At 33.1% G+C, this 16,042-nt stretch overlaps 3 protein-coding genes across 3 annotated transcripts; 1 reads left to right on the forward strand and 2 right to left on the reverse strand.

Moving 5' to 3' along the window:
* Positions 1 to 498: 498 nt before the first annotated feature.
* LOC108909889 (ER degradation-enhancing alpha-mannosidase-like protein 3) lies at positions 499 to 7,885 on the reverse strand. The gene is made up of 8 exons (XM_018714348.2): positions 7,465 to 7,885; positions 7,265 to 7,411; positions 6,157 to 6,309; positions 5,946 to 6,099; positions 5,492 to 5,889; positions 3,000 to 3,502; positions 2,331 to 2,596; positions 499 to 2,275 (listed from the first exon to the last, which is right to left on the reverse strand). The coding sequence occupies exons 1-8, from the start codon at positions 7,584 to 7,586 to the stop codon at positions 1,010 to 1,012; spliced, it is 3,009 nt and encodes a 1,002-aa protein (XP_018569864.1). The 5' UTR covers positions 7,587 to 7,885; the 3' UTR covers positions 499 to 1,009.
* A 3,080-nt stretch (positions 7,886 to 10,965) lies between these two features.
* Positions 10,966 to 13,032, reverse strand: LOC108909851 (protein ABHD13). The gene is made up of 4 exons (XM_018714281.1): positions 12,704 to 13,032; positions 12,232 to 12,657; positions 12,017 to 12,177; positions 10,966 to 11,954 (listed from the first exon to the last, which is right to left on the reverse strand). Exons 1-4 carry the CDS (start codon positions 12,861 to 12,863, stop codon positions 11,646 to 11,648), a joined length of 1,056 nt encoding a protein of 351 aa, XP_018569797.1. The 5' UTR covers positions 12,864 to 13,032; the 3' UTR covers positions 10,966 to 11,645.
* A 348-nt stretch (positions 13,033 to 13,380) lies between these two features.
* LOC108909845 (transcription initiation factor TFIID subunit 9) lies at positions 13,381 to 14,419 on the forward strand. Its single transcript, XM_018714274.1, has one exon. It carries the CDS (start codon positions 13,503 to 13,505, stop codon positions 14,226 to 14,228), a length of 726 nt encoding a protein of 241 aa, XP_018569790.1. The 5' UTR covers positions 13,381 to 13,502; the 3' UTR covers positions 14,229 to 14,419.
* The last annotated feature ends 1,623 nt before the right edge of the window (positions 14,420 to 16,042 follow it).

Below are 16,042 nucleotides of genomic sequence, written 5' to 3' on the forward strand. Positions count from 1 at the left end.
GTTTAAAAATCCCAAACAGAATTTAATCCTGAAAATGTGTTCCCGTTTTATTCTTAGATAAAGAATCTTCCCCCAAGCAAAATATTTTTTTAAAGTACACTATACAGGGTGTTGCAAAATATGCAAAAATACGAAAAAAATTCCTTTAAACGTATGTCCGCAAATGCTTCGTTTTCGAAATAGAGGGTGCCAAAAAAATATATTTTAGAAATTAAAAATTGCAAACACGTTTATAGGAATTTTTCCGCATTTTTGGATGTAGAATCTGCTCTAGAATTCTCCGGACAACAATTTGCAACACCCTGTATAATAATAGAAACTTTATAGTCGACAACATTTGGGTCTGCGATGGGTGGGAGTGAAAAATTGCAACAAATCGAGCCAATATTGACTTTTTCTGTCACGTCAAATTAAAATTGTTAAAACTCTTGCTTATTCGGGTCCGGGAATCGTCGTGAACAAATAAAATGAATGTATGTTAAGTAATAAAATGTTTATTTACACTTAACGGTTTTTTAAAATATGTATACAAAAATATTTTTTCTTACATTTTATACAATTTATAAATATTTTATGTACACAGTGTACAAGGAACATGTGGATGCATTAACAACAGTTTTGAAACTTCGAATACTAAATATACTTCGTAATGGACAAATCGTTAACAGCGAAACTTATTTTTGAAAATAATGAGGCGCGCAAATTAATTTCAACGATGTAAAACGATCCGTACAAAATTAAAGGTGATGTTACTTAATATTAAAAAAAACACAAGTAATCTCTCCGTTTGGGTATTTTCAACACGACTTTATTTATATTCAACGTGGCATCGATTGTAAATTTTAAAAAACACGTGTAACCGTTTTTTGAAAAAAAAACTAAAATATCATAAAAATTGATATGGTCTTAATTTTTTATTACTTGACGTAAATAAATATATCTCCAATGTAGACGTTACAAAAATTCAGAAAATAATATTTTGCATCCCGGGAATCTATGCGTGTATCTATCATAACTCATCCACAGTGTGAGTAACTCTCGTTTTAATATGTTCATCGTCATCACTACTTTTACCTGTTTTATCACTTTTTTGTTCACTTACAACTAGCTCATCGGACGAATCTACTTTATTAACAACTTGTCCTAAAACGTCTTCCGTCTGGTACGAGTTTTCTAACCGATTGACGGTCTGCAAGATAGAATCTAACTCGGACAACTTTTCGCGTTCATTTTGTGTCGCGGATTCCACGTCGCTCTTCGTCAACTGACTTATCTCCGCTAAAATAGAAACACCTTGGTCATCCTCCGCCTTCACCAGATCGTCCTCCTTCTTCTGATTTTCTTTCACCAGTTCCGTGAGTAACCACTCGGTCTGTTTAACGGCATCGGTGTTCTTCAACTCTTCTATAGAAACCCCGCTCAGGGTTTGGTAGTATATTCGAAGAATATTTAGGGGCACGAATAACTCTTTACTTTCCGAGTGAAGTATCGACTTCAGGAGTCCCTTTCGAATTTGGCTCCACTGTTGGTTGGTATTGGTCTCTCTGGCGATGATTTCGTCTTTGGTATCTTCGTGGGTTATCCGAATCTTATCGTTGCCGATATTCGCCTTGAACCCCCCGACTTCGATTATTTTAGTAAACGCTATGCCCGTGTGCTTGTTCAGGAATTCTTGGACGGAGATCTTCAACTTGTGGAACATGCTTTCTTCCTCGTCCTGAGACCACCTCTCAGAATCCTTCATTTCGCTTATGGTCACCTCTACTCTGGGGTCCTTAGACAGAGCTAGTAATAATTTCGACGCGTCCTGATTGAACAAAAACACCGAAGGTATTTTTACGTCGTCCACACCGTCTCCGGACATGGAAAACATCGGGGAACTCGCCGTGCTGCTGCCGGGAGTGTTGTCGATGATGATAGCGGCGACCGCGCCGTACCGTTGGACTTTCCGTACTTTATCGACAAACATACATTCGCCCCTTTCCATAATCGCAATCTTTCCTTTTATTAATCCGGGCAAGTGTATGTCCCCGCAGCCACGGAACGGTTGAACGATGATCGTTGGAGCGGTAATTTTCTGATCGCCCTTCAGGTTCTTTCCGAACTGGGACGGGCCCGCCTGCATTACGATGATCTGTTCCTCTCCGGTATGGTCCCTCATTGGCACAGCCACCGATTGGGCCGCAGGTTCGGGCTGTTGTGCTTGGAGCTTGGAAAGTTCCACCATCTCTTGCATGAAAAGAAGGCCTTCCTCTGCGTCTGACGCCGAACGTGCCTATAAAGTAATAAATTGTAACTAGACGTTTTTTTTTAAGAAAAAAAATATTTACTGCCGAAAAAGTGTGAAGGAGCTGGACCCGGCCGTCATTTAACGCGATTATGTTTATGCCCATGTCCTTAATCATCTTCAGATGATTTAGATTTGCGGCGGAAAATTCGCTGGCTACGAGCCGTCTTTTCTTACTTTTTTTGGGACATACTCCATCGACCATATTCTGCAAAGGTTTCCTTACGGATTCGGGGAATAATTCTAGAGTATTGGGACAGGATCTGGCAAACTCCGAATCATCTATTTCCAACTCGGAGCTCCTTGTTCCTATAAAAAAAAAATCAGACTTAGTTTTTTAGATAATGGCACATTTTTTAAATTTTTAAAAATCGGGTGCCACAACAAAATTATTTTGTGATTCTTTTTTTTGTTAAATATTAAAGTAAAATCTTGCTATCAAAATCTATCAAAAAATTTTTTTTACTGCAATTTTCTCACAAAAAAATTGTTCACCAGTTTTAACCTTTTAATTTTCAATGATATCACCTTATTTCGACAGTAGATTTATTAACTTTAACATAAATACAAATCTTTTCATTCAAATTTAATATTTTCGAAATAAAGTCCTTAGTACGTTTTTTTCTTGTGACAAATGGTTAAGCATTTTCTAATCTGTAGGGCGATAATTATTTAAAAAAACTAAAAATTACGATAAAAAATTGTTACTTACCATTACTTGTGCGTCCAGCCAAGCTGAGAGGCAACAGATGTCCTTCCGTCGTAAAAATAAACTCGTCCAGATTCAGTACGAGATCTTCCTTATCGGCGAAGAGTAAGAACAAATATTTGAAGGTCTCTGCCAGTACGAACGAATCCATTCTGTCCTCTTGCTTGCCGGTCCTAACGTCGTTCACAGCCGCGTATCCGCAAGACACTCTGGCGTACTTCTGCAAGCTCTTCAAAACAGTCTTACCGACTTCCAGATAATACGGGTCGTTGGTAGCGACGTAAAGGAAGTACGTGGATTCTAAGAATTCGGGACGCAAGGGATGGTTGCCCCAATGCACCTGGAAATCTGTCGTGAAAGCTTCGGGAATGAACTTGTGCCGTTGCATTACTTGGTATAACATTTCGTGTGTTTCGACGGCTGGTTTTATGTCGCCCTTAAGCACCTGCAAACCTGGCCAAAAAGCTAGTAATGCATCCATATAGTTACGAGAGTTTGTATGAGGTCTAGAACAAAAAATAGTTTGTAACATATTTTAATTAATTCTATTATTCTAGTGGCAGCAAAAAATTATACGAATTGCAACTAGATTAAAAAAATGTCTACTCCATTTTTTCAAATATGTACATACAATGTGACTTACCAAATGGATATCTTACCATTCTCACATTTTATTGAAGGGTGTGCTAGAAATCCGTACTGATAATTTTTAAATCCTATCCCAGCAAATAGAATAGATTTTGAGTTAATTTACCATTTGGATATACAGGGTGATTCAGAGAGGGGTAGGTGGTTCAAACTTAGAAGAGTTTAGGTAAGATCATAAGGAGTGTTTGTGTTCCAAATTTCACTTCGATCGGATGAGTAGTTCAAAAGTTATGAGGGAAAAAGGGAGAAAAAATTACTACTTCACTGTCCTCTATCTCCGAAACGGTGCGATTTAGGAAATAAGTTTATATCATGAACGAACATTATTTTAACTGGTTCTATCGATTCCTGAAGTTATCCAGATTAAACCTGAATCACCCTGTATATGTGAGTAGTCTAATCGAGAAAATAGGGAAAATTAAGGGCAAATAGTATCTAATGGCGTTCAGATGCAGAATTTAGCAAAAAATATGGTACGGCTTTTGACAATGTGCATCAGAATGTTTGAAAGGTGGAAGAGTTGGAGGTTCTATATGAAAATTACAGCATAACTTTGGCAACGTTAGAAAGAAGATTCAAGGATACGCAGGGAAAATAGAAACATTTAATTGCATTAGTTGACTTAAAAGAATCAGTAGAATTTGGATGATTTACCTCTGAATAAGGCGTATTCTGTCAGTCACTCGCATTTATGTCCCACGAGTTCAGTACATTTTTAAAAATAGCGACATATCAAAGTAAAATTTTATTGCACATAATTTTACGATTTATCAATAGGAACTAGCGGTAGAGAAACAAAATAATTAAAATTACGTTCTAACTATTTACGAGCAAATCATCTTGCTATAGAATGTCGATCGGAAGATTGTAAAAAATGTTTCAGTGTAAAAAGTTCAAATAATAACCAACCTACTACTAATAATTGTACAATAAACGAAAATCAGAATGAAGCACTAATAGCAACATGATTGGATGATAATGTGGTAATGTCTGCAAGTCTAATAGCGTCAAATGCTTGTTTTTACGGTTGCTGGAAAAAAACTGCCATCTGATATCCAAATCTGCACAAAAATTTGTACTTCTTATTGTTATGTGACGACTTGTTTATTTTGCATGAAAGAAATTTAATAATATAAAAAAAGTGTGGTGTTAGGTTAAAGCAAGGATGCAATAGTGGCAAAATTGAGGGTCGATTTTGTATCCATTTAGGTGGCATAGAAAGTAATAGCAGTTAATGTCACAATTTGAATTGCAACCAGTTCATTATGTAACACATTTACCAATATGAAAATAAACACTAACATAATATTTACAAAACATTAAATTGTTTGGTTTTCAATACCAAAAAAAGAAAAATGTGACTCGCCCGCGATTCAAACCACGGACCTTCAACTTTGCAGTCGCGAGTTTTCAAAATGAGCTACGGTGTAAACGTAAAGTAACATCTCTGAAAAATCGGAACCGGTGCCTAACGGCAAAATAAAGACCCGCCGTGGCCCGATCGGCCGGGGAAACGCTTCAAAAGACAAAATTTATTTCGACGTCTTCACTGACGTTTGTCTGCATCTCTGTCTAAACATCGTATGTACTTCGGCTATCTCTCTCGCACGGAAAAAATTCGGTTTTCAGCGAGGACTCATTTTAAAGAGGAAATTTCCCTTAGAAGACGCTAAGGAATTGCCTTCAGAATACGTTTGGATAAAGGACCTCGGCAATCCGCTTTGCGGCTTGCGAGGAAAGCCCTTGATAATACCGTACGCCCCTTTTTGCGGGCGAGTGTGGGAGCGAAAGTAACCTACACCTTTTAATATACAAGGATTTGTCTTATTCTAATCTATTTTTCTTACCTATGCATATGAACGTCAAGCAACATTGGTCCCTGTGAAATGTACTTCATGACTGCATTGTAATGTCTGTTAAACCTGTTCAAATATTTATTGTCCCCCAACAGAATGTACGCCTTCAGGCAATATTCATAATACGAGTCGATCCCCGCCCCGACTCCAGAGTCTCTCCTCACCCAATCGCCGGAATGAACGTTAAGTACCGTGCCCATCAAGTCCGAACTCCTGTGCCTCATTTTCCAGAGTTCATCCATAGCTTTGTGGGCCTTAGCCTCAAAGATAGGCTCTCCGGTCAAACGGGACAACGCTGCCATTTCCAAAATCATCGACCCGGCACAAGCCGTGCACGTTTCACGAGCCGATTCCAGACGGTCGCTCTTTAAACCATATTTCATGTTTACCTAGATTTGAAAAGATGGGTACACGTTTATGGCAATAATTTAAATTTTAAACTCACCCTAGAATGTGGTATTCCCGTAGTGGTATTAAAAGATGGCAGTAATCTGTATCCAACGTCTTTTGCCATATCAAGCAGTTCTCCTTTGTACCACAACATGATGTCATCCCTTTGCTGTAAGTAATCCGCTAGGATATGTGCAGACAAGAGTCCACTAAAATTATATTAGATTATTGCATAATTTTAATATTAGTAGGGGAAAAATACTTACCCCAAAACTCGTATGTTTGTCTCAAATACAGAGACAACAACATCATTATCAAACGAAACATCTTTTATGATTAGTTTCACTGCGTGTTCGAATTCCTCTAGATCCCCAAGTATTACCAGACTGTCCAGAGTATCAATTAAGGTTAACGAAAAACTGGAAAAATAGTTAGTTAATATGTTTCAACTGACTTTTCCATAATAATACAATGTCCATTGTAATTTTTGAATATCTTTAATTAACTTTTGGTTTTCAATTATTGTCTATTCAATATAAGTGTTACGTAATATTTAAGAACAAAAAAACTGTGAAAATAATAAATGTGATTCATCTTGAACAAAATTCATGCACACACACATGAAAATTATATTAGTAGGTGTATTGATGCAAAATTAATAATTATATTCAATATCTTATAGTTTTTTTTAAATTTTTCTCATTTTCCTACCGAACTTTTGGGTCACTGCTTGTATGTAGTATAACATCTAATTATGCCTAATGTTTAAGAATTTAGTAAATACTAATGGATGTTCCTGTAGCACAATTATGTATCGTTAATAATATGGGATTTTCCTTTTTGACAATAACATTTACTTAATTAATAATACATAAAAAGATGAGATTCAAGGTAAAGTAAACTGTAATTATATATTTTTAATCACTATTATTAATGCATCAATAAAATTATAGAATCTGTAACATTTCAAAGGCATTAAAAACATAAAAATTCTAGACTTCACACTTTAAAAAAGTGCTAGATTCCTTTTATCAACAACTAATAATAAATATTTTTAAGAGGTACGATACAATACATCAAGATAAGCAATAAAATACAGTCACAATTCAATAACTGACATGGTGATAATATCGATATAAATAATCTTAATACATATTTAGATTATTTCACTAAATTTAAAAATAATTACATTTGTTATGCACAAATTCGTTTCATAAACCCAAAACTGTCTTCCTCTCAAAATAGGGATTTATGTTCAGTTTTGCACATATTTGATAACACGAATGAATTTGTGAAGCTAAGAAATTTCTCGGTTGCAAACTGAAACGATTGTACACAAAATAAAAGGATGCAGGTGGTAAACATTGTACTTACTTCCCTAACGAATCATCAATATCTCCTCGATTAGGTGTAAGCCCTCTGTAGCGCCCCAAACAACTCAGAGGCATTAGCTCATCGGCAGGGTAAGCATTTTCCATGTATGCATTGTATGCATGATAAAACATATCTCGTGCCTCTTCCCTAGGAAAATATGAATAAATTATATGTATACACCAATAAAACCGGATTGGTACCTTAGTTGTAAGCGCTCTTCTCTGAACATAAATTTTTGTTCCCCGCAATAACATTTTGTAGATGTTAAAATAACACCAATCACTATTAGATACTTAGTTAACGATTTTTCGCAGAAAAACATTTTATATGCAACGAAGGGTTTGTCAAGAAAACTGCTTTGTACTTATTAACATATTGTTTTAGTTTTAATACGTTATCCTGTCAAAACCCAGGTGATAAGGTTTCTTATCAGTAAGAAGATATTTTTTGAAATTTAGTAGACCATTTATATGCCATTTTCACAAATTTTTATAATCCTCGGCAAGTTATTTTGCTCACGAGATCTGATTTTGACATAATTTCATACACAAAAACTGACAGATTACTCTTTTTGTGAAATTGTCCCAGCTGGCTACCCTCAATCTCAGTTTGGGAGGAGCTACTAATCTATGGGAGCTACGTTGCAACTTCAAGGAAACGTTCTGCTTTTGGATTGGTGCAGTTATTTTATTTTATCACCTTTAATTTAATGCTTGGTTGAAAAAATATAAAACACTTCTACTGATCCAAATACTTTTATGTAGTTTGCGTTTTATATTTGCATTACATTTGGTGCAATAAAAATAAAACATTTTCATGTCGCCTCTTAAAGAAAAACGATTTTTTGTGGCGATACGGTACAACCACTCTTGTTGAAACTAAATGAGGCGATAAGAATGTGTTGATTATAAAGGTAACTGTGACGTCATAACGAGTTAGCGAGGACAATATTTAATTTTGAGTTATAATAATGGTCATATTTTAAAAAAGATGTAAGAATAATACTAACAATGTTTAATGTTGTTAAATTGAGTAGTAAAAAGTGTAAAAAGTAAATGACAAGTTAATAGGTTAAGCAGAAAGGGTATTTTAATCACTTTATGGAAGGTAGTTAAATAAATACACAAGTACAAAAAATACGAAGTATATTTTAGGCCTTGATATTTACAAATGTATAGGTGTTAAAAAAAATTGGTATCAATTAACTAATCAGTAAAAATCTTTGGATGAAAATGTAGGTAGGTATATAAATAAAATCATTTATAAAAAGTAAATATAAATCACAACAAAGATTGTCATTAAAATTATAAGAAATAGAATGGCACAATTTAAAATATTAGATATAATATACTGTAATAATAATAAAGTAAATAAATACATTGACGTTAATTTGTTTTTGTTCTAATGAATTTAATGTAATAGCAAATATGTAAATTATAGTAGTACCTACTATGTCTGAAAAAAAAAAAAACAGAATAGCAGAAGCACTACATATATTTTTCAAAATACTTTTTTTATACTATACGAATCTATGTAGATGAAGACACATCAAAAATGCGAGGAGCTACTAACATGAAAAAAAAGTTACATACATATAAGAGAGGTGACAAATACATATCACTTTTTAATCTAATAATAAAATGTTATGGTAAAACTAATAGAAAAATGTATATTTTGATTCCCAGTTACAAAAGTTTTAAAATGTAAGCAATACTTAAGTAACTAATTTTAGTAACACAATTTGTTCGGAAAAAAATGTGTTACATTACAAGTTTGTATAGTCCTAATTTTGGCAATTGAAATTTTGGACAGTAGCGGAGCAGTGCCTGATTTATCTATAGGCTGGTGTAGGTTGCAGCCTATAGGCCTCCACCAACTAGGGGCCTCCACCATGTTAACAATTTTCTTTTTATAAGATTTTATAAAGACCTCTCCATTATGAACAAGAAAGATAAATTATTCTGAAAAATATAATTTTTTATTCTTAAAATTTGAATTCTATCTATTAAGATATGATTCTAAGAGCTGCCACTAGAGGGAGAAAGTGTATACAATAAGAATATTTTTTGGGGCGGAGGTCCTACCAAAAAAGACATTTTTTTTCTAGAATAGGCCCCCACCAATTTTCAGCTTACAGGCCCCCACTATTGTAAATCAGGCACTGTAGCGGAGTGACAGTAAAACACAAAACAATTTTTTTTATTTTTTGCAATAATTCCTCAAAAACACGTGCTTGTTAAAAAAATCCTTTACCGTAGATAAATTTCGATTTTGATGTACAGGGTATTCAGAAAATGTGAATGAGTTGCAAGAGCGAATGAAGTGGCTTTATTTTAAATTTAAAAAAAAATGTTATATAATGAGCGTTCAAATATAAACGTGGTCAAGTTGGTTCTGAAAATTTGGACGTAGGGCGTAGCGTATAGCAAATGAACTTAAACGTCATCTGTCAAAGCGCTGTATCGCCGCTTTGTTATTGAAACTGACGGCTGCTTACAGCTCGTTGAGAAATGAGGTTCAGTTGGTCGCTATAAGCTACGCCCTACGTCCAATGTGTCAGAGCCAACTTCGACCACGTTTTTATTTGAACGCTCGTTATATAAACTTGTTAATATCTTTTTATTTGCAAAAAACTAGAACTAGACAATTATATATTTTTTTTAAATAAAGATAGTTACTTCATTGTTCCACTATTCTTTTGTTTTTCTGAACATTCACAATCAGCATATTAAAATCCAAATCTATCTATAGCAATGCAATTTTTTGTCAATCAAACATTTTTATGAAATACTCAACAGTATACAATACAAAAGAAAAAAAAAACAAAAATAAAAAAGCTTTTTACTCTCCGGGCAGCAATCTGTGGATATTCCGTATGTATATTAAAATCTAAATTTAAGTTCTTTGTTGTAATGGAGAATAAATTCTTCCTTTGTGAACTCCTCAATAAATGTCTTATTAAAGTATCAAACCAATATTGTTAGATAAGTTAACTTATTTTTGGCTATATAGTCTTCTATCCCACTTAAGTATTTAATGTTTTTGTTTTAATACATATATTGTATTCGTGTGAAAATAAAAATCGCATTTGAGCATTGATAACTGCTGCAATCATGTCAATTACAGGAACAAATATAAAATGGTTACGGTTATAAACATCAATGATATTTATAACAGGTGTATGTTTTTAAAAATGCATATAATAATTGAAGATTGGTGCAAAAAAGGGATAAATCTGTATTTTTGAAAAATGATATTGCAAATATAGGTTTTAAAATATACTCTTTCCATTTGGTGCAAATATGGAATTTGAATGCTTAACAGAAAAAAAACTATAAGATAAAATCACTTAATTCTCTGCTGGAGATTGATGGATGAATGGAGTGTTAGAGGTGTTTTAAAATCTTATGAGCTTTGACCTTCATATGCGCAGAAACATAATTCCGACCGTCACCTAAATTATTCTACGTGCTAAAAACATTGCATTCATTATTCACAGTGTATCTCGAGCTCTCGTATCCTAAACAAGCCTTTGCTCCGATTACAAATATCATAATAAAATGTTCTATTCTGTATTATTCTAATTTAAACAACAAAAATATATATATAACGTTCGCCAGTTGACTTGATTGATGCCCGAGCGCCTTAGTTGATTTCTACTTGTAATGATGCACATGGTCTAGTTCTGAGTCAATGTTTTCACAACATGCTTATTAGAAAAATTATGCGGATACGCCACGCCTTTCGCGGCTCATGAGATATTGAAACACCTCTACATGCTTATCTTGCACTAAATATTAGTTTTTTTTTAACTTTCTCCTGGCACTAGCGTTTTTAATAGTACTGACAGTAGTAGCAGTGAGTATTTCCAGAAGTAATGTTCTAATTCTAAGTATATCATCACACAGCACACTATGATAATAACCATAAAAAAAAAACTTTTGGTAAATTGAGCCTATTTATGGAGTGTACAAAGTTCTTAAATAAAATTTGAGATGTCTTATTTTTAACTTAAATACCGAAAAAATCGGTTATCTACCAAGTACATAAATATCAAATAATAAAAATTTTTAATTTTTATCTATACATTTCATTTAATACAAAAATCCCTAATAAGTAAATTATCGAGGAATCACAGAAGGAGCTACCTAATACTAATATTACCTTTGTGGAGAGACATAAATTAATAAAATAAAAAGTTGTAATACGTACGCTTTCTTTTGGATATTTTCTAAGAAACTTTTAAAATTAACCACATGCGAATTAATACGACTTGACAATATTTATATTACAGGAATATAAAAAAATTACCTTAATCCAACTCTCACAGCATTATCACGTTGGTGACTTGAGTGTCAAAATTGTATATAAATTAAATTACTTATATAGTTTGTACATTGTTCCATATACTACTAGTATTCTGTGTTTTTCCATTATCTATTTTAATATCGTATTGTTCCATATTTTTTAATCTACAGCTTTGGAGAAACACAGCCAATGAGTGGTAATAACCGTGGACTTGCCAGGTTTCATTATGCGTGCCATTCGGTATCTGTAATAGTTGCTTTCTTATGCTGCTGCAGCGGTTGTGCAGCTCAAACATCATACGGGGAGGAACGAGGGTGTCGGCCATGCCTGATATGAACAACGTTGGAATTCTCAATTGCTTCACTTTTTGATATGAGAAAAACTAAAAACATACCGTGCCTTATTTTGTTTAAAATTTGTATAAGAGCAGTAAAGCAACATTACCTTATTTTTATAAAAAAACAGAGGGAAGTATTGCAGCATTCGCCAACCTAACAATACTTTAGCCATATCAGGGATGCTCGTAAATGTATTTTCTACAACGAGACACCATATCTTATTGGTATAGTCTTCTCTTACTGCCAAGTCAATAGCAACAGCGCCACCTAAATGGAAAGTCAGCAAATACTCGATCTAAAGCAAATGTATTTGATATTTACCAAGAGACCTTCCAAACACAATTATTTCAGAATGATTAATATCTTTTCGCATATATAAATAATCGATACTGGCTTTAGCATCCATATACAATCCTTCTTCTGAAGGACTACCGTCTGAAAGACCATAGCCTCTATATTCAACCAGCAGTATATTGCAATGTAAATTATGGTATAGTCCTACACAATTTTGTAAACGATGACCCATGTTTCCTGCGTTACCATGGAAAAAGATTATTGTTGGTGCATTACGCTGCCTTTCGTTCGGTTGATGTATAAAATACATATGAATCTGTGTTCCATCTAAAGATCTAGTAGTTACACTTTCGTAAGGAAGGCTGAACATGGATGGTATTGGTACATATACTCTAGAATGGCTTGGCAATTCTGGATTGTAGAGTAAACTATCCTGAACTTGGTATAAAATACCTAAAAGAAATAATGTAGACGTGCTTATACTTACACACATTTTTACCTGTGACAGCAAAAAATAATAATAATATAGCAAATATTCCACCATACATATAATACAGTAAAAAACAGAACACTAAGACTAGGCCAGAGTAGGCCCAAACTTTTAAAACCATTTTAAACAATATAGCTGTAATCCTGGAAAATGGTACGTAACCTCCCATTTTATTATATTATTGCGATATTTGTTTATTAATTTATATAATGTGTAGCACAACCATTATTACAAGTAATATCTAAGTCATTATTATTTCTTCGTTTTATTAGAAATACTAGTTTGGAAACATGGGAAACATGTATGTTAAATAAATTACAAATAAATTTTCTGATTGACAGAAGACATGGGAATGGAACACGAACGGAAATTTGAAAATGACAGATAAACGATAAAGCTAGAAGAATACATAACTGGCTATGTTCCTAGAGTACTCCAAAACAGTTCCAATAGTACGACACATGCCCATTCCGACATAATTATTATATTAACATTAAATTAGCTCTTCACTTATTTTCAACTGACAAATTTATAATTTGAATCTTAATTTATGGTGCTATTTTTCTAAACTGGACATTTACACCGGGGCAAATGAATGAATACGCTCTTTGAGTGATGTGACCCATAGTCATAGAGTTGGTAATCTGTGCCAAAATTCTTGATCTGTGATGTGCCATGGTGATCTGTGTGTCTGTGTGTTTAGTGTGTTAGAGGTTAAGAAATATAAAGTTGATAAACAGTATCCAGTTTTCGATTTGTTATTATCATTTAATTTTATATTGATCATCGCAGCGAAAAAAATTTTAAAATGTCCGATAAGGATAAATCAAAACCATCACAACCCAAGAATATTCCAAAAGACGGTCAGGTAATAATGGCTATAATGAAGGAAATGGGTATAACAGATTATGAACCCAAAACAATCGTACAACTTACAGAATTTGTATACAGATACGCCACGTCAATTTTGGAAGAAGCTCGTATGTATGCTAACAATTCAAAGAAAAAGTTTTCGGATGCTGATGCAAGTAACTCAAAGAAAAAGTTTTTGGACGTAGATGATGTTCGATTGGCTTTGCAACTGACATGCGAGTCGACATTTACGACTCCTCCACCAAGGGAAGTTCTTATGGAACTAGCCCATGTTAAGAATTATTCGATGCTACCTGCAGTAAAGCCTCATTGCGGATTGAGATTGCCACCAGACCGTTATTGTTTATCTTCTTGTAATTACACACTTAAAAACGCCGTAAAGAAAGGTGCCAAGGCAAATTTCTCTATAACGGGGGCAACAGGAATGAAACTTACACCCAAATCAAATATCAGTTTTTTAAGGCGAGCAAATACTGGCATTAATAAGCAAACGGTTACTATTCCCAAACCAGTTACAAAAATCGCTACCCAACCTCAAAAGACAATTGCAAAACCGAAAATACAAATAACCCAAAATGTGCAAATTGTGCCGGCTAACAATGGCATGGAAGGTGAAACTAGCTTGAAACGGAAAAGAGAGGATGAATCCGAGCTTGCATGAATATATTTCACAAATATAATTTACTATTTGGCAATGTATAATTACATTAGTTATATATGTCCAACATAATTTTGCTGTTTTTTTTATATAAAGTTTATTCTAAGTAATACATGTCTTTTCTTATATTGAAAGTGTTACTTTTTTCAGACAATTTATATGTATAATAGGGTCGAATTTTTGGTGAAAATAAAAAATTGTACAACATAAGTGTAAAACCTTGTGTTACTTATTTTTACGGTTCTTACAAAAGCTGGCCTAATTTTTCTTTTTCTTAGATTTTTGAACAAAAATTCAAAATAAAATTGAAGTAAACTGCAGACTGTTTACAATTATTTATAAAATTTCGGTAATTGTCTAACAGATGGCACTGTTAATGTTCCTAAATCAAAACTTTACTCAAAACTACCTGGGATTTTGTCACATACGATTTTGTCTAATTCAAAGGGACTACCCAAAATATTGGGCGAGTTTTTATCTTGGAACGACAAACTAAATAAATTACTAAAGGCTTAATAAATAAATTAAACATTTGCGTTTTATTTTGCAGTTTAATATTTTTAATTTTAGTTTGCTTTGTAATAATTATGACTTTTTGACAAGTTAAATATAAAAGTATAGAAATCTAAAAAATAAATAGTTATAGAAGTAATATAAGATATTAACTTAGTAGTAAGAAATTATTGAAAACATCTAAATAGAAGAAGAAAATCGAGCATACGTTTTAAGAGAAATCATAAAAGATGAAAAAGAGGTATGCACAATTAATTATATATAGGTACAGATTAATCAATTAAATATATTCTTAAATACTTCAGTTATTTGCATTCATTAATAATTTTGAACATACGTTGTTTTCATAATCAAAAGTTTTAGTTAGTTTAGAAAACATTTTTTGTAAATATGTCATTAGGACTAGGATATAAAGATACCTCAAATTTGAGTATAGTTACCACCACAAAATATAAACACTATTTCAATGAATCAAATGTACAAAGCATAAACGAAGTGTGTTCATGTGATGTTGATCTTTTATGTGACATTACAAAAAATTATTATTTGACAAAGGTCTTTGTAGGCAACAACCTTACCTAATGTAACTTTTAAAAGGTTTTGATTTAGTTTTACGCTTTTGCTGAAAATATATTTTTTACAAATTTCTTTTATTGCTGACTTAGTTTCTTTGCTGATTATGAAAAAAATATTTTGCAACGCTATTCGAGATTTCGCTTTCATTCGAAATTCTTACATCACCAAAATTCTTTTAACGGATCTTGAAAACATCTCCTAAAACACGGTATGGGTTCTCGGCGTACCGCGTTCTATTTAAGATTGGTGCAAATATCCAGAAGCGATCATCAATCCCAACAAAAAATTAATGACAAACAAAAGAGATGTTTAAAATGACTGTTGGCCTTTGAAATTGCTATGTGCATTCTACACAACAGTGCCAGTTTCAAAATTTTTTGTTTCTTTTATTTAATAATTTTTTTATTTTGAAATAAGATTTATTTGACTTGTAATAATCTTATTTTAAATTTAAGATAATAATAATTCCTTAGAATTAATCGCACGTATCCAATTCCTAAAATTTCCAGTGGCGTCGAAAGAGTTCTTAGTGACAATGTTTTTCCTCAACTACTAATTGGAAGATTCGGCTTTAACTATGTAAACCATTAGTCCTAGTTTCATCAACCTATGCCATCATCTTCAGAGATATTTGAAAGAGTTTTATATAATTTTTAAACCACAATCTACATTTTAAGTTGGTAGCTTTGGACCCTATGTACTTCAAAGCACTTTATTCAAAACTGGAC

Source organism: Anoplophora glabripennis, unplaced genomic scaffold, assembly GCF_000390285.2.
Source record: "Anoplophora glabripennis isolate ALB-LARVAE unplaced genomic scaffold, Agla_2.0 scaffold28, whole genome shotgun sequence".
In the NCBI taxonomy this organism is placed as follows: Eukaryota; Metazoa; Arthropoda; class Insecta; order Coleoptera; family Cerambycidae; genus Anoplophora; species Anoplophora glabripennis.